The sequence below is a fragment of the Poecile atricapillus genome, chromosome 6 (assembly GCF_030490865.1).
Source record: "Poecile atricapillus isolate bPoeAtr1 chromosome 6, bPoeAtr1.hap1, whole genome shotgun sequence".
Taxonomy (NCBI): Eukaryota; Metazoa; Chordata; class Aves; order Passeriformes; family Paridae; genus Poecile; species Poecile atricapillus.
Genome location: NC_081254.1, coordinates 11,533,152 through 11,557,028, shown reverse-complemented (window position 1 = coordinate 11,557,028; position 23,877 = coordinate 11,533,152). Strand labels below are relative to the sequence as shown.

At 37.1% G+C, this 23,877-nt stretch overlaps 1 protein-coding gene across 3 annotated transcripts in view; it reads right to left on the bottom strand.

Annotated features, from left to right (window-relative positions):
• Positions 1-23,877, bottom strand: part of BMPR1A (bone morphogenetic protein receptor type 1A) — a 73,383-nt gene that overhangs the window by 5,597 nt on the left and 43,909 nt on the right. For 2 of the 3 annotated variants that reach the window (XM_058840706.1, XM_058840705.1), the window contains 10 exons: positions 15,119-15,324; positions 7,073-7,235; positions 5,680-5,782; positions 5,090-5,189; positions 4,233-4,332; positions 3,293-3,437; positions 2,117-2,309; positions 1,449-1,746; positions 773-948; positions 126-256 (listed from right to left, as the gene is read on the bottom strand). In XM_058840706.1, the coding sequence (XP_058696689.1) occupies positions 126-256; positions 773-948; positions 1,449-1,746; positions 2,117-2,309; positions 3,293-3,437; positions 4,233-4,332; positions 5,090-5,189; positions 5,680-5,782; positions 7,073-7,235; positions 15,119-15,185 (1,476 nt within the window). In that variant the 5' untranslated portion in view covers positions 15,186-15,324. Of the gene's footprint in view, positions 1-125; positions 257-772; positions 949-1,448; positions 1,747-2,116; positions 2,310-3,292; positions 3,438-4,232; positions 4,333-5,089; positions 5,190-5,679; positions 5,783-7,072; positions 7,236-15,118; positions 15,325-23,877 lie in introns of those variants that run through there. The other variant, XM_058840707.1, reaches the window with a different exon arrangement.

The window sequence follows — 23,877 nt, the reverse complement described above, 5'->3', positions numbered from 1 at the left end:
ATCTTACACATGTCTCTCTCCTATTATTGCTATCAGGTTCTCAAACTATCAGAATGTGTGAATGCAGTCCCTACTTTACATATTAATGAACAAACTGAAGTAGCTTTTCCTCTCAGCACACTCACTTCATCGCTGTTCCATCTGTTTGATACCACTGGGCGCAGGCGTTTGACACACACCACTTCTCTCATGTCCTCATAGGATGGATCATTTGGCACCATGTCATAATATGGCAACTGATACTCTTCAACAATACCTGAAGATAATTGTGAAAGATTAGGAACAATTAAAATAAATAAAACTATATATCTACTCTTGGATTTCCTTAGCTAGGAACAAAAAATTAACTTTGTGCCAAGTTAAACTCACCAGATGGCTTTTCTGTGGTAAAAATCTGAAAATTTCACCGCAATAATTTACCATAAAAGCAAAATATTATGATTATTAACTTTAGTAGCTATGTTAATTCCTTGTAGTGCCTTTGATTTTGTTACCAAATGGTGAATTTGGCTCTTTCTGATTTACTACTTGCTACAAAGAAGCATAGATAAACATAAGATGGAAGAAGAATACAGGTGAAGATGCATAAGGATACAGAAGAGTAAAAGAAATGAAAGGATGAGTCACAAAAATACGTGTCAGACTATTACTACTGCTTTTAAAGAATACAAGTCTGATGACACAGCAAGCTAATTTTATTATTTCCTGGTGAAACATTGCTAGAATGAGAGAAGGACCTGGTAGATTTTATAGAGAATATTTAAAAGTTTACCTCCTGTGACACAGCGCCGAGCCATTTCCCAGATGATCAGCCCAAAACTGTAGATGTCAGCCATGATGTACGGCTGGAAATGGTTTTTATTCAGGCTTTCATCCAGGACTTCTGGAGCCATGTAACGTTTTGTTCCCACTCTGGTGTTCAAGGGAACCTCAACTTCATTTGTGTCACTATGTGAAAACATTAGCAAGTTACTGAATTGTGGACTGTTACAAGGTATGAACTCCTATATGGCACAACCACTAAAAAGACAATTCTCTGCCTCCACAGCCTCCACAGAACTTAAACTAACAAAAGTATTTAATAATACTATTAAAGTATCACATTTTCCATTAAGTTTCGACTGCCTATTTGCTGTTCAAATTTTCTATGAAAAAATTTACATGACTGCAATTACTATGAAAGGCTAGCTTTGAATAAAAAAAAAATCAGTCTCCATTTCCTCTACAAAATTTTTATTTTCCATAAGAAGAGTATTCATTGTTTCTTAACAACCTATTTTCATCACGATGTCTACCAGCATTCAAGAACATTTTCCTCTCAAAACTAAAAAAAAAGAAACCCTGAAAGCACACAACCAAATGATTCCATCTGCCTTTTTAAACTGAGCATCTGGTGCATTAAATAAACAAATTCCATGCAAGTTTTCTCATGACAGAGGATTTTCTACCTGTTAAACTTGACTGCAAGACCCAAGTCTGCAATGCAGCAGGTTCCGTTTTTCTTTATCAAGATGTTTTTACTCTTCAGGTCCCTGTGTGCAATCGCAGGCTTGCCTTGTGTCCCATAGATTTCCGTGTGCAGGTGGCACAGGCCACACGCAGCAGAATAGGCCAGTTTGAGCAGAGCCCTGTTGTCCAGCGTAGTGCACTTCAGAAAATCATACAATGATCCGTTTTCATGATAATCTGTGATCAAGTAAAGCTGTGTCCAGGAGCCAGTGCCTTTAATATCTGCTGCTATGAAACCTATAAACCAAGTTATGTATTTAGTTGTACATAAAATTTTGGTGTAGTAGATTTAGTAATAATTCCACAAGCTGTATTTTCTCATACTGTAGCAGAAGATACGTGTTCCCCTTATGAAAACTATGTAGAAGCTCTGATTCAACTGTATGTGAGGTTACCAGTCCAGCCTTCCAGCAAAGAGACTGCAGACACGTTTCCAACCAGGAGCAGCAAGATTCTACGCTTTCAATAGCATTTTAATAGCACACATTAAGAGAAATCCATCTGGTTATTCCAGAGAAGCTGCCTTAGAACCCCTTGAGCCACCCACTAAGAGCTCCTCCTCCCTCATGCCACCCTCCAGCAGCTGAGCACTGTTCTGCTGCCTTACCGAGGATGTTTTCATGTCGCATGAGAACAGTTTGGTAAATCTCTGTTTCTCGGAACCAGCTGGCTTCTTCTGTGGTAAAAAACACTTTCACTGCCACTTTTTCACCCCTCCATTTGCCCATCCACACTTCACCATATCGCCCTTTTCCAACCTGCCTCACCATCTGAATTTGTTTGGCAATAGTGCGCTGAACCTAAGGAAGACAAAAAACAAATTAAAAGAAAATACAAGAAACAAGAGGGCATAGGACGAAGGAGGGAAACAAAGCAGTTAACCAGGCATCTTGTCAAGCTTGGATTACTTTAAAGTTTGATCCCATTGTAAAATTTGTTCCACAAAAGTTTTTACATTCCAATTTTGGACTCATTATTGCTGCGTCCAAGGTGTAAAAAAACCTGAAAAGATCTAAGTCAACTCAACTTCTAATTGAAGGGTATGTTCTCTTGCATTTTATTTCTGATTTATAAATAGCCATCTGTCTCACTGGCTAATTTTTATGCAAGTATTATATAGGATGGTGAATGAACAAAATTATGAATAATTATCACAAAATGGTTTGAGTTGGAAAGGGCTCTGAAGATCATCTACTTCCAACCCCTCTGTCATGGGTGAGGACACCTTCCACTAGATGAGGCTGCTCAAAAGCCCCATCCAGACTGGACTTGAACACTGCCATGGATGGAGCATCCACAGCTTCTGTGGGCAACCTGTTCCAGTGCCTCAAAGTCCTCAGTGAAGAATTTCTTCCTAATATCCCATCTAAACCTACTCTCAGTTTAAAGCTGTTTCCCTTTGTCCTAACTCTACATGCCCTTGTAAGAAGCCCCTCTCTGGCTTTTCTATTTTAATGGTCAGTGCATACTAAGAAAATAAAATGTCTGAGTTCACTCAACTTGATACTTACATTAGCCATTTCTTGTATTTTTATCTTAATGGATGCAGACTCTAAATTTTCTGCTTACAACATTTTTGTAACAATATATTTTGTAATGTATCTTCATACTTTGTTTTAATTAATTCTGTGAAGTTTGTAATTCACCTTTCATCATAATGGCATATAAAATAATAAGCATTTTGTATGAACAAACTGCTTTGCTCTAGGCGTTAGATCCAAACCAAACTTTGTACATGATGGAGAGCAATTCAGTGAAGAGAAATATTAAGTTTAGGACTTACCAACAGTGGTAGCCCTGATCCACTCCCAGAACTCTGTGACTGGTCAATAAGGTCTTTTAATGACTCCCCAGCTGGAATAAATGCTTCATCTTGTTCCAGGTCACGATTATAACAGTGCCTCTTTGCCATCGACTTACAGTAATGCCTGCAAAAGTAACAGAAGTTAAGCTGAACTCCAAAATACTTAAAATATGTAACAAACTGATCTACTCAAAGAGCTATTTAAAGACAGACATTTTCTCAAAAGAAAAAACAGAGAAGCAGATTTTACTGTGTTTTTTCTTTTCCTGAAATGTAACTTACGTAGCTTTTTAATGTTAAGAAGCTGTTGTAATGCATGTCCAGGTGTGTCAGGTGATTATCGGTCAGGTGGAAACCCAGCATTTTTGATACTCAGCTCTCAGCCAGAGTTACCAGCACAATATGGCTGATTTTGTGTTAAACAGACAGAACCTTGAACCACAGCAGCTGAGGCTGACACAAACCTTGGAAACTACTAGAACAGTGATCATCTCCAGCACAGGGCTGGGGCTGACAGAAGCACCTGAACAAACTACCATAACTCAGCTGGACAATTACTTAGTTTTGAAACAAAATGAAGCAGATGAAATTTAACAATTGAAAGTGACTGAAGACCCAAGAGCATGAAAAACATGAAGATATTCTTGCTTACCAGCTGCTATAGCATCAAAGTTATGTGTAGCTTACAAAACTGTAAATATTTTGTAGCCAGAGGAAAGGATCAAATTCACTTAAATTCTCTGCCATGAGCACTTCATTTTACCTAGTGATGGTGACTGCTATCCACAGAAATGTGAAATTAAGTTACAACTGTTTCCAATCTACATATGATTAACTGAGTACATTTGCAAAATAACTGTTATGTATACACTGACTTGCAAAATTAAAAATGTTGTCAATAAAGAAAGTGCTTTCTTACTTGTAACAAAAGCAGCTAAGTAAGATGACCATGACAATTATGCAGACTGCCAAAGAAATCAACACTGCCATCCAACGAATGCTGCCATCAAAAAGTCCATCTATTTGACAAAAAAAAGAAAGGAAAAAATAGAAAGAAAAAAAAAGAGTTTCCAAAGTCTATTAATTAAACATATATTGTAAACAGTTTATTTAGGTATGGTTTCATATACTGTGTATCAGAGTGAGTATTTATACCACAAAAGCAAAAATAAATTCATTTCGATGACAAAAAAAAAAAGAAAAAAGATTTAGCTTGAGATTTTGGAGTTGTTGATTTTGTTTGACTCTTCCTAGCTAGAAATAGAAATTAAGGATTGAGAGCAGTAAGATCCTGAGAAGATATAAAGTAACAATTAACCAGTATGACTTGCCTCGCAATGAATGAATAAGCACATGCAAAGTACTTTTGCTGGGAACAACAGAAATAAGAGAATGAATTTGCAACAAAAAGGGGTTAACAAGGTCCAAATACTTTTTTTATGATGGCATTCATAATGGTAAAAGCACAGCAGAAATTAAGAAAAAAGATAACAGACTGTGGAAACAGAATAAAAACAGATCAAAATATCACATTCAGATCAAGATATGAGCACACTAAAAACAAGAATAAAAATTAACTTGAAAGTGGCAAAAAATCAAAACTGAAAACAGAAAAGGAAGTGTAGTACAGATCTTCATATAAAAATTACTTAGTAAGGAAAAAAACAGATCTGTGCAATACTGTAATTACATTTTCTCCTTATTTCTACTGTTGATCAGGAAGAACAGAAGCTACACAGCATTTCTTAGCAGAGTGAACATACAGGAGGTGTTTACCTGTACTATCAAGAGGTGGTAATGTCGGCTGCAAATCCTGATTGCAGAAATCAGTACGACAGCATTCAATTGTTCGACGTAACTGCGCTTTAGGTGAGTCCTGTTGAAGGAGAATTCAGTGAACATTTAGATTTTGAAACTAAAACAGGGACAGGAGATGCTACAGTTACAACATAGCACAGACAAAAATGTAAGCTATTTTATTTACAAGGCACCTCAACCACACCATTTAACATATGAGATCAGTCTGCAGTGGCAGACATCATCTAATATCTGAGTACCTACATTTGATCTTGCATTTTTTTATATTTCATGGACTGTTTTTCACTTGTTCCACAGAAATAGACAATTTCTGCTTAAGTTGTTATTTCATACATGGGAAAAGTCTTGAGCTTAGTTAAAACCTGTTAATCATATATTAAATAAATACTGAACTTAAGACAAAAAACCCAATCCCTTTAGAAGTTTTCTTTTTATACTCATCATGGCAGCAGTATTTGCTTTAGAAACAGCTTCAGAATGCCACATAAAAAAGGGAGGGCACAAAAATGAAATAAAGTAAGGCACTGGTATAAATCTCATTTTTTCACCTTGCACTGGAAGTCTGAACCTTCATACTTCATGCAGCCAGAAGCAAGCGTGGGCTCTCCATGTTCATCCTCCTCGATGATAGCAAAGCAATGCCCATTAGTTCTGCAATAAACATATCATGTGTGCTTTACCAGCATGTTTGTCATTTAACAGTCAGCATTAGTTGACCATGAACTCATTAAGAATTCTAGAATGAAAACTTCAAGAAAACTTTTTTAATACAGTGGTCACCATCCAGTTTGAGAATAAAAGACCCCCAATTAGAACACTACAGGGATGCTTTCTCACAAATATTCATTCATTCCCTCAACACAGATATAAGGGAAACAAATTTAGAAATAATTTTGTTTACCAAAAATCTATTTACATTAATTCCAAGAAATGCAGATGTGGAAACCATAATGCCAATAAGGTACCCTGCACGTACACACTGTGTGTTTTTCATTAATAGCTTCATTATCAGCATAATGACCTACCAGTTGCTAGGTCAGACAAAAATTAATAAGGTCTATACAGACTGCATACACTAGAGGGCAATAAAAACTAATAAATAAATACTAAGAGGGTTGAAAGACAAAATACTGGAATATTTTCTCAGTTCAAAACTGTTTGTAAATTACTGCCTGTGTTTACATTTAAAAAGACAGGAGTGTTTATTCTACCTCTTTGGGTTCCACAAAACCTGCCAAGTGACACCTTAAAGAGACTGAAACCTATGTTAAAGTGAATACTAAAAGTACAGGAACAAGTAATATGTTTTCAAATGTGTATTTGAATTCTTAAGGAAGAAAACAGAAGGGCCTTGAACATGGAATTGCAAACAGGGAGGAAAAAAAAGAAAAACAAGGATGTTTAAGGACATGAAGAAAAAAAAAGTACCTTAAGCAAGCACATAACCTGTGCAGAAGTCTGTTAGGCTTCTTATACCTAACAAAGATACAACTTCCCTCCTGTCTCTACATGTCCACAGGCTTTACATTATTTTCTCCTGCCTTTCCTTCATAATCAGTAACTACTGAACACGTAAAAAGAAGAATTCCCGGTAAATGGCCATGTTGTTTACATTACACTACCTTTCTGACTACTAGGTGAAGAAATAAGCAAACAGGTGGTCATGTCAGAAGGCTTAGATTTGGGTCACTTAATACTCACCCAGCTATAAAATACCAAGAGGTTACTTAAAACCTCTGTCCTTCAAAGCAGTTGCTGGGCTTAAAATGACCAGTTGCAAATTGTTCTAAGGTGTGGTGAAAAGAGGGTACTCACAGAACATAATCAATTATGGTCAGATCACCTGAGAGAACATTGGTCAGCCTCCAGAGGTAGTTTGGTCGCTCAAAACCCAAAATTATATTCTTCAACGAGCCTCTCTATCCTGAATGCAACACTTACATGCATGTGTTGTTAATAGCATCATCTGGACAATGTCCTGAGCAGTAGCATTTAAGAAAAGGTAAGGTGTCCTCTGGAGCAAGTGTTACTCCATTTGCTTGTTTCTTTTGGTCAGAATTTGTCTTCATTCCTGTACCATGAAGCATGCTGTCTAGCTTTTGACCTGGACAGAAAAATAAACAAAAAAACCCAACTTTGCATCTCTTTGACAACTGTTCAAGAGTTTTACAGGCAAAACATGACAACAATAATTATATTAATAACTGAAGTATGCAAGGCAATCTCCTCTCCCAAGATTATGGTAGAAATTTGAGTTAGTAATTTTATTCTAGAAATACTTAGCTGACACATTTTGTAACTTAACAGCAGATCTTCCAACCATAATCAATATAAACAGAAAGATATTTTCTCTTTTCAAGGCAGGGCAGAAAAGCAGTGGTGTAACTGGTTAGAATTTTCTGAAGAAAGCTTCTCTCATTCGTGTGTTTAGAAAACCAAAATGCTGAGGGCTTGATAACCACAACAAGAATAATTTTATGCATGATTGAACATACTTAATATGCAATTTTTTAATTTTCTGAAGTAATTTTTTATAGATTCACAGTCCCATGGAAGAGCAGTAATAACTCCAAAATCTCTGGGTTTTTTGATCTCTGTATGCATTAGTACTTCAAAACACAGCTAAACTAAATCTTGTTTGCAAATTAAATTTCAGTAAATGACATGAACATCCATCCAAACAAGCTTTCACAGAATAGAAACAGGGCTACAATCACGTTCCAAGTAGCCCTCAGTTTCTCAACAGTAGCAGAGTTAAACATAATTTGATCTTGTTCATATTATTAAAGTGCTTTTGTGAATGTAGGCATTCACAAGAAAATATTCATCTGTTTTCTTCTTAGTGAAGAACATCCAGAACAAAAATGATGACCATTATCTGTCTCATTTGAAATATGCTATGTGATTACTATATGAGATGAGAACACCTTTACCCATCTCCTTCAGCTTTATCATACACAACTTTAGCAACAGGAAATCTCTTTCTACCACCTTGGCTCTAAATCCTCAAGGTACGAACCAAATACAGATAGAAAGCTGTGAACAAACTATCACCTGCACTGATACAGATTACAGCAAGGCTCTGTGTGAGGTTCACTGTTGGCAAGATAAACCAGCAGCCAAGTCAGGACCAGCAGGAACTTTTACAAATTCAGTTATTAGTAAAAAAATGGAGGTCAGAATAAAAATTTCAGTTTTTCTAAGGAAAAGAAACCTGACCAGGAAACTCACAGTCCCTTGGAACAGATTCTTGGGCTTCCTGTCAAACCTAACAAATATGAGCTGTAGAATGATGAGAATATCAATGTTCTGTTGTACCTTGCTTGAAACATGTCCAGAAAAACTGATTAAAACCCTGCCCTCTGCATCACTCTACTGTAATATCCACTATGTCATTCAGACAACTGCCAATTACATATTTGTAAAAATTGATCCTACTGTACTGAAAATAGCAGACTTGCAGATTTCCTCATCTGGTTAATACAGCACACCTAGTGCACTGTCCAACATAGCAAAGTAATGCAACTGTGCTTCTTCTGGATACAGCTAAGAGAATATCCCAAGAAATACACTATTTAACTAAACACTAACTAAACTGTTATAGGCATCTTGTGACACTATGCTACTTGATGATGTAATTAACTGAACACTGAAATCTCATGTTTATGTGATTAAACATGTTTAATCTTTATTAATATATTATATTAATATATGGTTTTCAAAGAGTATTTCAGTAATGCCCAAGTTAAATAGTCCTGATCTATACAGACTGTTCACATGAAACAAGTTCCAATGCTAGAATAATAGTAGGCTGTAAGTATTTTTGATTTTACGAAGAGGAATCCGGCACAATTGGAACAGCTCCTCCATCCACCCCCTCTCTTTCTACATATTTCTTCCCAGCATAAACTGAAAGGTAATTTTAATACTGTGCTAGAGACATTACACAACATTCTGTATTCACATTTAAGAGATCCTTACCTGCTCAGAGAACAGGTAATTCTGCTTCATATTTAAAGGAAAAGCAACTGCATATGTACAAATATTGTCTGCCTCTCTAACTTTGCTGAATGACTACAGTATCTTTCCTAATTGATGTTATAAATCCCCTCTTATCTTCAGGGACATTCCACATGTTAGAAGTCTTTATGGTACTTTATGATCAGTGTCTTAAGTCACTCATCCATTTTCCAAGCCTGATCTCTGAAGGCAATGTTTTTTCAGTTCATTAGAGGAGAAATCCAAGGAACCCTTAAAGCGCGGCTTCTAGCTCAGAACAGAAAGAACATATTTGTGTATGTCTGGCATCTTTTAAAACAGTGTAAGTCTCTGTAAACTAACACTGAAGCATGACTACAGGTATACCAATCTTTTATACTAAAAGTGACATGAAATACATTTTCCCTCTTCATTTATTAAGATGGATTGCATTACAAGATTTATGAAAAGCACATACCATATAAAATCCAAACCAGATAACTGTATTCTCAAAGAGACAGCATCTTTGTCTTTTGTTCAGTTTCTGTAGGCAAAGATTTTTATTCAAAGCAAGAAAATACTACAATTTCATTATTTTTATTACGTGAAACACCATAGTGCCCTGCTTGCATCTTACAGGTAACACCTGAACTGCACAAAGAACGGGAAAAAAAATCACTTGCATTTTTATTTTCGAAGACTGTATGCAGAATTCTTCTTGGACAGAAGTTTGAGCATCCAGGGAATAGAATAGGGAAATTTTGAGGATGCTTGGGATTACTTCAGGAACCAGTTTTTAATAGCCTCCACCTAGGATACCCAATTGTATCCTTTACAGCAGTGCTGCAATTCATCCTCAGCATTTCAAGGCAGATTAGTATCCATCTTAAAGCTGCTAGGTATGGGGATGGGAGTCAAGCGTGGAAAGACTTGGCTTCCATCCACTTGAGATGTGAAGAGGGCAAATGAAGGCCCTGAACTCACAGGACACTTCATTGTTGTCTGAACAAGAGAGAACTAAGCATAGGCCTAAAGAACATCTTGCTCCAAGGTTTATGTCCCCACCCTCAGAGCTCCAGCTCTCACACATTCATACTGCTGTATCTTCCCCCACAGGAGCAGGATAGAGAAAGGGATGGTAATTTTTTAGGGATCTTGTGGCACTATGATACTTGATGATGTAATTAATCTCTTCCACAACTCTTGCAGTCATCACTCTGCAGTACAGCTACGAAACATACATACACAAATGTCACATAACCTTCAAAGGTGTAAGTGCAGTGTATTGTGCACTGAAATGCAGCACCCACAGATTTCAGGCACAGCAAAGCTTCCTTTCCACTATTTCCTAACCTCCACCTGCAAACTGTACAGAGCTGGTGGGGCAAAAAAACATACACGAGCAACAAATGAGCCATCACACACTGGAGGGCTTGTTCAGAATTTTGGATAACTTCTAGCCTGTTTATCCAGCCTTGAGAATGAAAGTATCACAGACTTGTAAACATACAAACTGCCTGTAATGTGTATTTTACTGAATTACAAAGTTAGAACATTCAACAAAATATCAGAGTAATGGTGGAACATTCTCTTCAGTGTAACACACTGACAAGAAAAAAGCTGATGGAACTTCAAGTTCTGATTTTGTCTTTTGCTCTGCCCCATCATACACTGTGTCACTGTAGAGTTCCACAAGTGTGAACAAGTATTACAGACAGGACAACACTTAAATGGTTTTCTGTTTAAAATTAAACTTTATTTTAATAAAATAAATAAAATTTCCAAAAGTTAATAATGAAACGAATTGTTAAAATAGAACAACGCCTAACAATATATCTTATCCAGCCTTTGATCAAAAATATAAATTATCCAAAGCACTACTCCTTCCAATCACAGAAAATAACTTAAGACTATAAAATATATTTCAAAGAAGCACAGGATATTAAAAATCTCACTGGGTTAGAAATCTAAGTCTACTTGAAAGCATGCTTCAAATATGAATATTAACATGGATAAATCTTAAAAATGTACTGTGTGTGACACTGCAGTGTTACTAATCACTAAAACCCAAGTTAACCTGCTTGCAACTCAATGTCAGGGTACAGATATAATTTCATTAAATCTTCTGATCTAAGAAAAGATCTGTGTCACCCATAAAAAGCCAGCTCTATGAAATGCAGAGACAGCAGTAAGTGAAAGAAGACAAATATAAAAGCAAAATTATGCCTACAATATTCTACTTAATTTTATCCTCTCTTTCTCCACAAATCAAGGTCCAATATGGCTACAGAAGTCAAGTTGTTTGATAGCTTTCTGTATTCATAATATAGGTGTTGCCCATAAAAACACTTCTAATTCCATATTACATTATCCTTTAAAAGGATTTGTCCTAGCAGAACTACAGTGCTAGAGGCATTTCTTTGTAGCAACTCTGATCCATGCTTGTAAATTCCAAGAAATTCAATATTTAAGTAATAAGAATCTTTGTCAAAAGAGCCCCTTCACCTGCCTCTCTGCTGGTGCTGACAGACACTGGGGTCTTTTAATCAAAGATGAAAGTTGTACCAGTGCTCTTTATGTTGGATATGCCTTCCTTATGAAAAAGGCACACCTTGATATTTTTATGTGGTAGTTTTAAATTACTTTTTCTTGCTTTAGGATGCAGATAATGCAAAATCCCCCACTCCAGTAAGCACATTTCACCTTTCTGCCTATCACATACTTTCATAATGATTTAACATTTTCTGTTATGTGAATTAAACCTCAGTACAACAGACATAGCTTGAATACAATAGTAGCACCTGCTCTTGAAAGACAAAAGTTTTTTTAAAAAATCAGAAAAACTGTATGTGGGCAAAGAAAGTATCTTAAATGCTTCTATGAACTCTGTGTTTTGCATTCTAACTCTAATTCTCCCTATAGTGCTTTTTTATATATCAAGGCTGTGATCTCCGAAGACCAGGCATGTTAGAGGTAGCTCCATCCAGCAGAACTGGTTCCTAAAAATCACAGCATGTTCCCAGACTACTGGTTTAAAATCTCTCCTGCCTTTCCAGCTCTCCCAGGAGCTACACCAGTGTTCAACACAGACAGGCAGCCCCTGCCTCCTCTGCTTTCCAACCCACAGCCATCAGCCTCTGCTCCCACTTCCCTTCGCCAAATGTCACTTCTGAAGACTGTTCTGTTCTTATGCACTTGATATGAAAGCCAAAGACATGAAAACTTTGTGTGTTTTCCTTAAAAAAGTATACTGCATTCTAATTTAAATTAAATGGACTTTTAAGGAATAAAATTTCTTAAAACTAAATGCAAAACAAATGGATCAACTTTTAATAATACCTTGAAAGAACTTTAAGCAGACAAATTCACAGGAACATGGTTGCTGCCCATGTTTTAAAGACAGATGCAGCCACTAAATGGGGAAATCGCCAAGAAACAGAACTAGTGGCTTCAAGTAATGAATCAGCTACTGACAACTGTAAGTTCCTGCTATAGCTTTTAGAATTTTGTTTCAGATTCATTTACACATGCAAATTCAGTACTTTACCTGAAATTAAGAAAGTGCATAAAGGTTTTAAAATGTATCTTAATCTACACCTTATCTATATAGAGTATTCGAATAAGAGTAATTAGAGCAGTGAAATAAAATCAACAGGATGTTTTTTTAACTCACTAACCAACAGTGGCAACTTTAAGTCCATTTTAATATTTAATATTAACACTAATTATTTTTAAATTTAACTTTTAATATATCTTCATACATATCAAGTGGTATTAATACATTTTTAGCCAACTAATTTACAAGCATTAAAAATACTGGTTTTCTGTGGTGTCTCTGAAGAATACATGAAGATGTGATGAACCACATGGTAAGTAAACTGCCAGCAATGAAGTACCAAATTTATGAGAACATGTTAAAATACATATTAAGCACTTTATTACTGCTCCATATATTGATCAGACGTGCTCATCAACGCACTATAGCAACAAAGAAAGAACTCTACTTGGAAGTAAAACTTGTTCTCATCATGAAAACCCTGCACTACTGGGCAGACAAAGCCTGTTTAGTGCAGTCACAAGTGCGGCTGAAGCCCAAAACCTCTTGCCTTAGATCAGAAATAGGAGGTGGATGAAGATGCAGAGCAAGTCATAGACTTAAAGCTACTGCAAAGGCCTTCAACAGCAAGAAAGGAAATAGAAAACAATTTAATTGAAGAGGTTGCTATTAAATCCATCCATCTGCAGCCCAGGCTTATTTCTGACTATTTCTCAAAGTAAGTGAAGAAGTCCCAAAGCTATAAAGACACAACACAACCACAACCACTGTGTCACCGTGCTGCATAGTACCAACCTGAGAAACTGCAGCTATTCACCAATGCCATAGAACTGCCTCTGGTTTCTGTTGTTATGGTAAGAATATTTTCACAGTAATCAACACATGCAGACACTTGCTTTTTCAAGTTACCTGTTAGGGAATCTGGTATGTATATATACATGCAGCTATACAGACATACTTGCTTTTATCATTCTCTCAGGTCTTGGTAAGCTCTGAAATTCCTAACATTCTGAAGAAGCCTCCAAAAAAAACCCAAGAGAGCAAACCATTAAGCTGGATGCCAGACACTGAAAGTACACATACTAGTTTCTACTTTCCCTGCTTTTATTTCTGTAAATTACACAAATTCTCTTCAATTCGCCCTAATGAATCTTTTTCACCTCTGTTGATTGATTTATGATGCAATTTTCTAACATCCTATATATCTTCCTTGCTGAAACTTAAACAACTATTTAAACTTTTCACTTTACATTGTCTCTTTCCTATAAAAATTTCAAATGCTTTATGCCTATGATCTTAATTCTTTCTTCCCCCATGAATGTAGGGAAAAGCAGAGAGACTTGACTGGATTTTTCCTCACCACCCCTGGAAACCAAGCATTTTTCATACATTTGAAGAAAAGCCCTTAGGCAACTTGCAAAGAACTAACAACACCTCGATAAGCTCAACTTTTCCATGGCTTTCAGAACTCCCTCCATATTGATTTGAAATTCAGGAAAATTTCTAAAATAAGGCAATTTCTTCTTTTGACACTGAAAAATAATTTTTAGGCTTTAAATTTAATTTATCTATATTACTTATTAGAAGTTATTTACTGAACTTTATTATTTATTACTATTTACTGAATTTATTTATTAATCATCATGATCATGGAAGGAGTTAATATAATTTAATTTTAAGCCACTAGAAGACCTATATATTTGTATCATTATTTCTATTTGTATCTAGAGAGAAAAAATAATCCTTCAGGTGCTATTGCCTATGAGTAAAATGATAAATATTGACTAATTCATATGTGTCTGCTGGACATGCATTGCTGCATTTTTTTATTTTTTTTTTCAATTTGACCCAATTTGACAGAGGAGTTAAAACTTCTAATGATAATTGGATTTCCAGACGTTTTTGGTAATTGGTGTATGGAAAGACAACAGACACACAAATGAGTATCTTCACTAACTAAAAATGAGGGTATTTGTAAATAGTCCATAGCATCACTTTGGCTCATCAAGTAGGCACAACAAGTTAATTTAGATTAACTATGCCACACTACCTCTAGGCTGCTGGGAGCATCAGAAGGTGTGGGCAACTGCACACTGTAAATTCTTCAGTGGGCCAGGTTAAGGGGATCAAATATTCACACATAGCGGAACTGACATTCAGAAAGCCAAACCTTCACTTCTGCTGCTCATCCAACTTGCTCCGTGGTGTACCAGGCATTTCTGGTATTGTTTCTATTTAAGTATTTGCCAAAACAGACCTAATCTATACTTCAGTGAATTACCACTAGAACATCATTCTTTTTTGGGAAGCATTTGTATAGACCATCAGGCTAGTAATATCATCTGCCTGCAAAAGAAACTTCAGAAGAAAAATAATCTACTTCAATCACTGGAAAACACACAACTCTTTAACAAATCAGAAAGACAAGCATATTTCAACTAGTTCATATTTACCTTGAACATGAAGAATGATAAGCAGATAGGCTCCAAGCAATTGCTCATGAACTCTCAATCGAGTCATTGTTCACTTTTAATCCTTCCTGTGCAGGGCAACCAGCCCTTCTGCTCGACAAATGCTAAGCTCAGTCTGTTTGGTGAAGTCTGGTGAGATTCAGTGCTTGACTGCAAGGATGCTCCTGTAGCTTTTCCACCTTTGTTTCCTGGAAAATACAACAAAAAAAATGTTTAAAAACTTCATGTATTTGTGAAGCAAGAAAAAAACCCTCCAGATGGTCATCAAGCTGAGCATAAGCAACAAAACCAACAAAAACCCCCCATTTGTTTATTAACATTAGTAACTGAAAACATTAGCTAAGTTTACTATTTAAGTGAATAGCAGGGTTCTTCTGAAATATAAACTTTTGGTAACAACCCAGAGGGATGTTTTTACATTCCTAAAAAAAAATATTAGATATGTCAACTCATAGGTCACAGCTATATAATTTTAGATTTGCATACAGCTGCTACAGGTAGTATTCAACAGATTTAACATGTAAATCTGTTAGAAAACTATTTTCTTTATAGAAATAAAAACTTCTTTTAATGATTTTAAAATTCAACTCAAGTGCTATAATACATCCATAATACTGGGTGGGGGAAACAGCAACACCATGGTAGGCCACCTGTTGAAACCTGCTGGTAGAGAAAAATTTTATTGCAAAAACAACCCCAGCCTCTCTGCTGGATGAAAACCAAATTTGTATTAAATTTAACAGTCAGTTTGGTTACCTAATATACTTATCTTATTACTTTTTTCTCCTAGAAGAGTACTGCATCTTAAAAATATAAAAAACCAGCACTAACTGCAATTCAAAATCGTGACATCCTGGATTCCCAAGCTGTGTGCAAATTAATTCCTCCTGAAAAATTACACTAGCATATGCACATGCCATTTGCTCCACAAATAAAACATAATTCCACTCTTGTGCAGTGGGTGAACACATGGCTAAGACACCTAAACTGAGCAAGAAGTCTCTTTTTCAGACTGTAGTAGTCACGTGTGGTCACATTCTGCTTACAGAACTTTTCAATGGTGATGCACAAGGGGAGCATAATTGGGCCTCAAAGAACTAAAAAGCAGCTTGAACACCTCAATAGTTCCTTGCAACAAAAGCAAAGCTGCACAAAGATGAACAGAGCCCTGATTTTGCCTCTCCTTGGCCTCATTTCGGTGGGGTTGACCCCCCTGACCCCTGTCAGCCTGGCGCTGCTCATGAATGCCAGAACGGGCGTTCGCTCGGGGATGGGCAGCAATTACTGTTGGTGGCCGCTTCCAGCATCAATAACTCAATCTGTCTGTCGGTGAGACCCAAGAACTTTTCATTTTAATGAGTCTTCTGAGGCATTTAACATGGAGGCAAATTAGCGGCTGAGCCGGGAGGTGTCCGTCAATTCCAATTTCGGCAGGCGCGGCGTGCCGCCCCGACCCCTGGCCTACTTTTCACACGTCTCTGACTTCTCTCTAATGCAGCCACAAAAAGGAGCAGGGTGCCCCGAGCACCATGGCAGCCATGGCCCTGGCCAGGATTATTGCTAGGTTCTGCTGGGATGAACTCGGAATTGTGCACTGTGCAAACGTCCGGAGCACCAGGAACTTCCAAGTAAACTTCCTGGCCAGGCAGAGGGAAAAGCGATGTGACAGCAAAAGTACAATTCTTTAGTGTTCCCTATGCACAAGACACAGCACCAGCTCTGACAGTTAATAAGGAACGTCCTTCTAGCTATAAAACATCAGGCCAGCAACGTGAGCAAGTATTAATGCTTTATTCTGTGTTTCAAAGGCAATGAACTTCCAATCCTCAATAAAACACGTGGAAGTTGAAAACTGCCAACAGCTTTATGCAGCAATAATAACAAAGGCTTTATTTACTGTATTCTAGCAAGCAAAACCAAATAAATCTCAGTAATAGTCTGTTTAAAGCATTTTTAAAAATAATTTCTGTCTTGTCCAGTTTCAGAAGGAATACATACTTGCAGTCTTGTACATTATAAGAGTAGGAGAGTTTAAAATTTGGCAATATTCCCCCCAGTTCATCAGTGGGCACACTGGCCCAGGAACATGTATTTGCCACTGCACCACACAGCATGTTACTAAAAAAGCCCAAGGAAAAATGGAAGAAATAAACCATTTAAATGCAACTCACTCCAATTTCATGGTGATTTTTGTTCAGTGACATACTAAGGTAGTTTCCAGAAATGCTGTCCAAGCCTATTCAAAACATAATGCTCTCCACCAGTATTTTGTACCTCAATCTTCCTTCCAGTAATATTTCCCTTTTCACACACACACACACACACACATATACATATATATAAAATATCATCGTATATAAAACCATGCAATAAAAATCAAAGAGAACAAATTTGAATTCCCCATTTTAAAACAAAAAATACCCTTTCCAGACTCATATTAAAGAGGAAGACTAGCAGCCCCGGCTAAGGCACAAAACTGGAAGAGCAACAGCTGGAATTTCGCCAAAACCTGCCTGATATAACAGTTTAGAATGACACAACTAAATAACCTCTTCAAATATATTGAAGCACCGATTAACACACGGAATGCTACTCTGCCAACAGAATCACGCTGAAGAGATTCAAACCCATAAGTTAATCAGTTTAATTTTGAATTCTTAATTTTGAAATTCTCAATGTCTTCTCTACCACACCCACAAAGAAACATTCAACTATAATCCACTAAAACATAATTTATTCATGGATGCTAACACCTGATTTTTCTGCACTGTATTTTATTATCCTTCGTAGTAGCAGTTTATTGAAGAAAATTCTTTTACTATTAAAACTGTGTGTTTTTTCCTGAACTGGAACTCAGCAGTGAATTCACAGCATTATTACAGCAGTCCAGCCCTATGTTTTGTATGACTCCAAATATATGAAGTTGCAGTGTGCAAAATCTGTCATATGGCACAAACCAAGTCTGAAAGCATGGAGTTCAGTGGTAACTGTTCTTTAGATGTGGCTATGTAATATTTTTAACAGCATGATCCCCAAACCAAGTGAGCTGTGCTGTTTCAAATTTCAATGATAGTGCTGAATGTAACAACAAAGACAGTATTGTATAAGGGGAACACATGAAAAAAAGCCAATCTTAGACTTCACAAGAATTAGAACATACAATCCATTTCAACAGACAAGATATTTCAAGCCATTTGCAGCAGTACATGTAACACCAAGTTAATGTATTTAAACACAACAAAACTAAAACTTACTAAATGGTTCTCTGATGTGTAACTGGGGCAAGAAGCAACTTAGGTAACTGTAAGCATATTACCTCAATCACAGGTACAGTTTTGAACAGGACTTTGAGATGAACAGAATGCCAGAGATAAACTGAACTGTCAGTCTAAGTCAGTGTGCAACAACAACTTCCCTGGAAGATTATGAAAAAACCTGATATGGTGCCACAAAGAAAATTACTCATTTGGATGAAGAAAAGAGGGATTATAAGAACAGTAAAGAATTCACTACAGGGCAGACAAGTAGTTTCAAGAACAGAGATTAGTAGCCTAGTTCAAATGGCATTTGAGGACCTTGATTCTTGATTCAGCTTGACTGAAGAATACTCACCCTTTTCATTAATGAAATAGGCACAGAAAGCAAAAATTTAAAAAAATTTGCTGACAAACAAATTGTCAGTTCAGCTGAGTGTTGTTTTTATGCAGGAAGATTTGGATCATGTGAAGAACTGAAGTAACAGAAATGGAATGAAGTACAACAGCATGAAATTGGAAAAGTCATGCATATTGGTAACTGAGGAATTTCTGCTTCACACAGACTAGAAGCTTACATATAAGAGACAGCTATGTCCAAGGACACCAATGATTACAGAACATCAGACACAGCCATGTGATGTGGCTGGGAGAAGACACAAACACAACTCTAGCATTTCCTAGGGAAATTTCCCAGGGAAAACAGTAAGGCATGACTAGCACAGAGACAATATGATCGACAAATTCAACATCCATCTAGAAGGGTACTATCTCAAGGAAAGAAAGACATGTGGAGATAAGAAGAAAATAAAAAAATGTAATTAAGACCGTTAAAATTGATGGGTGAATAACCACACTTTGACAATATACCAGGAATAAACACAATGAAAGACAGACAGCTATTCAACCTTAAGAAAATTACTGGTTCAACAACTAGGTATGGATTAGCCATTAAAATTCATTTAGATCAGAAATTAGAAGACAATTCCTAACCACTAGTTAGAAGGTTGTAGGGCAGATTTTCAGACTAAATAGACTTCAAAAACTTAATTAAGTCTTTAGTTTACAAAGGCCACCATCTCATGTAGCTACAGGTATCAGGACAGTAATGAACTGATCTAGGACTACATTTCATTATTCTTAATACAAAAATAACTGTTGTTAGCTTCAGTTTATCCAAAGTCAAACAGTCAAATTTAACCAAGCCCGTAATAAGAAGAAAGTTTGAGATTGTGTATTGTGTAATTCTGTCAAATACTTGTACAAACCTACTTTTCAAATGTGCTTTGATTATTCTATTGCAAGGCATGCTTACACTAATTGTAGAAAAGTGTCACAATGAAACACTTGAACTACCTACGCTTGAGTGCTGTCAAATATGTTAAATTAAGTGAGCAAGGTAAATCCACCCCCAAAATCTGTCAAGAAATCCTACAGCTGATGGAGAAGACTGCTGGCTACACAGCCATCAACAGAAACAACTTCACATAAGGCCCTATTTGTTTGGGCACTAATCTGCTCAAGCTCACAAAAATAATTCCCCTGAACTGTGGCTTGTGTAAGAATTATTTCAAACTATTCCTGATTGCATAAATTTAAAAGTCAAGAGACTGTAAATTATACAAAAGTCTTTTCTCCCTCTATAAACTGAAGTGAAATCTGAAATGCTAAATGAAGCACATTTGTATGCATTATATACTTCTCAAAAGACTGAAAAATTAAATCTTACTTCTCTCTGTAATACATATAGAACCATGTGTTTAGAACATGCACTGCAACACATTTATTCATTCAAAAAACACAAGACCCTAAGAACAAGTTTTCTGCAGCAGGGGAGCTCAAAGTCTTCGAAAAGGACTTGGTATTTCTGATCAGTGGGAAAAGCCACCAACTCACCTTGGACAGTCAAACAGACATCTCCTGAAAGGAAGATTTCTCACTGCTGGCAAATATCAAACGTGTACATCACGGCAAAATTTAGAAGCCAAAGTACTAAATTATGATATAGCTGTTTCATAAACAAAGTTGTTAACTGTGAAGAAATTAAAGCCTAGCTGCTTTCTACCATGCCCAGCAAAATTAGGTAATTGGGGACGCCACTCACTGGACTCCTGAATGCCCATCTTACTGTTACTATGGCATTACAATTAAGTAACTGCTACAAAGTTTCTTCAATTAAATTACCTTCAATGACATTCAGCAAAATTGTTTTCTCACTGCAATAAGGTATTCAGACAAGACATATCCTAATGTGTTACAAACGTGACAACTCTCTTAACATATTCAGAGAAAATTTCACTACACAATTTTTATTTACCTTCACCCATTTCCCTCTTTTCTCAACTTCTTCACTTTGGTGATTAGCTGGCTTAGAGCTTTTGCCCTTAAGACAATTAGGAAATGGACACCCATGCTCTTTCCACAATAAATGACATCAACTTCTGCTATTCTACCCAGAAGCTATCCTTCTCATATGTTTTTATAATCTATTTATAATTTTTGCTAGTTCCTTACTGTCATACCAGTCAATGTGAACAAGAAGAAAGGTCTCCACATGCAATGCCTTCCATCTCTAAATTTAATGACTCCAAATAGGGAATCATAACTTAAACCTTTTAGATCTCATTCATAAGAAACATACTTTTGTTCACCAAACATAAGCAGCAAGGGGAAACAATCATCAAAACTGTTAGAAATTTTACACGTCACTATTAAAAATATAAGTCACACTATACTGCCTATGAGGCATCACACATTTTGGCTCCGAGTTTCAATAATTTGACACAATATACTTGGGGTGAGGAAAGGATAAAGATAGGCCTCAATTCTGAATATAGGTTTGCTCACATTTTTAGAAGTGGAAAAAGGACCTAAAATAAGTGTGCCAATGCCTTCAAAATTACAAATGCTTTCATAGAAAGAGTTTCTAATGTGCAACATCCCTTTCAGTGCTATGAAGACTAATGAATGTTTTCACAACCTTACAGTATTTTTTTCATCATTTAAGGGCAGTTATTCATTAATCTACAATAAAAAAAATCCCTAGATCAATAAATGGAAAGAGTAAGCATTTCTTTTACTCAGCTCCAATGATCTTGGCTTGCTTCTGCTAGACCTACAACCTCTGCTCAACCTAGAAGAAGAAATTCACAACTTCTTTATGTCTCCAAAATGAAGGTGATTATGCAAATTAAGGAACTCGCGAGGAAGAGTTCTGCAGAAACTGGGTTTTTGTCTGGCGCTTCAAGAGCACAGTTTTAATTTTATGATGCCTAAGGAAAACAGCCTGTATTTTTGGTCGTTGACTTTAATCAGCAAGAAAGCGTGCTGGACAACCCGCTGCTTTTCCCCTGTGCCAGTGCCATCGGTGTGTCCCAGAAAAGGAGCGAGGGGCAGGAAGCACGGCTGCTCCGTGCCATCCTCAGGCCAGCCCGCAGCTGCGGCTCCCGGCGGCTTCCCAGCCCGAGCGCTTCGCCCACAGGAGGGAGGTGTAAGCTCATTTCCCACCGAGGGCACCTTGCTAAAGCCTACCTCTCCCGCACAGCCTTCACAAAATGCCGCTGCTGTTTAAAAGACACATCACTTGCATTTCAATTTTTGGTACAAAGGAAAAAGCAGCAGCAACAAAGCTGAGACAACTCAACACGGGGTTTGGGGGTTAGCTTTTTCTAACACGAAAAAAACCCCAAGACTATAAACTACTTCTCTCCCTTGTTGCCCTCGCCTCTTCCAGCCTTAACTCTTGTTTTCTAGGTAGTAAGATTTTTCCAAGTGTGCTGGCCAGCCGCCAGCTCCATAAAGCGAGCGGGAGGCGCTCCCCCCGCGGCCCCTCCCGGCAGCCCAAGGCGCCCGGCCTGACATGCTTTTCAAGGCGTGCTAGACTGCAGCGCAGACTTTCTGGCTCCACTTCCATTGTTTGCACGGCTGCTTTGCTCCTTATCCAGAGCCTGGATTAGCATAAGAATACTGTCTTCCCCCTCTGCAAGCCAGCTCCCCTCTAGAAGACCTCCACCCCTTAAGAATAAACATAGGCTTGGGTTTCTTTTTTTGGGGGCTTTACTCTTTAAATCGCCTTTTCCTATTCAGGACTTGTAGAAACCAATAAAATAAATAAAACGCTAAACAAGCGAGACTGACAAGGCTCAGAAAGGCCCGATTGCATAGATTAGTAATTACCAAGGTCAAAAGAGTCAACCTGATAATGCACGGAGCCCTCACTCCTCACACTCACATTGTGGACAGAAAGTTATTAATGGATACGCTTTCCATACAGAGCTGGAAAGAAATAAATTTAGGAAGGAGTAGCAGAAAGGGGCGTTTTTTAAATCCCCCTTCCTTTTAATTTACACCTGGAAGATGGAGTTTCAAATTACCGAGAACAGACAGAAAACATTACTTATGAAGACAACCCTCAGCCAAAAATACAAACAAACCCCTCCAAACTGCAATTGGTGATGTCTTACACAGGGGAATCTGCCTGCTTACACATCTGCAAACCCTTTTCCTCTGGTATGTGACAAAGGGACTATGATGTCCCTTTTAGAGCAAGTGACATGTGATCTAATATTAAAAAAGGCCGACAGAAGAGCATTTCACAAGAGGCAAATTGCTTGCCCTCACAACGCTTCAAACTCTGAACATGGATATATTTTTTTGTTCAGCTACTCAGAAGGTAACAGCTGTCCAAGGTGCATTCATATGTTATTTCATGAACAAGATAAAAACACACTTGTAAATATTACTTCATAAGCAAGCAACATAATTTTTAAATCATCGAATTCAGCACTCCCCACTGCAATGGGCGAGGGATGAGCTTTCTTTGACAGTATTGCTCGACACATACAAACAGCAGAGACAAGACTGGCAAGTTCAACATCATGAAGATTTGCTAATACAAAATGCTGCTTAGCAAGGTAAGCCTTAATCCTCATTTTCTTCACCTGCTTGCCATGCCCATGGAAGCACTGTATTCTGCTGAGAGGAGAAACTCCCTGTCTAGCTGTTCTCACAAATCACTGTAAATAACACACAGATATCCTCAAAGGAGTGGTCTCCATCAGACTTCCAAAGAGGCATTTTAATAGCTGGATGGGACAAATAAGTGAATTGCTCCTTTATGCTGCTCTAAATGACTGCTGTGGCAGGGAGAAGCAATTTTTAAAGTCTTCTTACTACAGAAACAAAATTTTAGATAAATGTAATTTGCAAATTACACTTACCTATTAAGTTTGTTCTTTGCGTTAGTTATATTACTCTTATAACTTAAAATTGCAACCTTTCTTATTCTTTTGAATTTTAATGAACAGTTGACTAACTTTTGTCATCTGTGAGCCTTCACCCTAGAAACTTACGTTGGGGATATTTTCATGAGATTACAAACTCCAGGCACAGAACATGAGGAGGTTACTACCTTCACAGCAAGGGCAAAAGAAGTGAGCAAGTATTATCGGTGGCAAGTTTAGAATAGCCTAAACTAGAATCATTCAG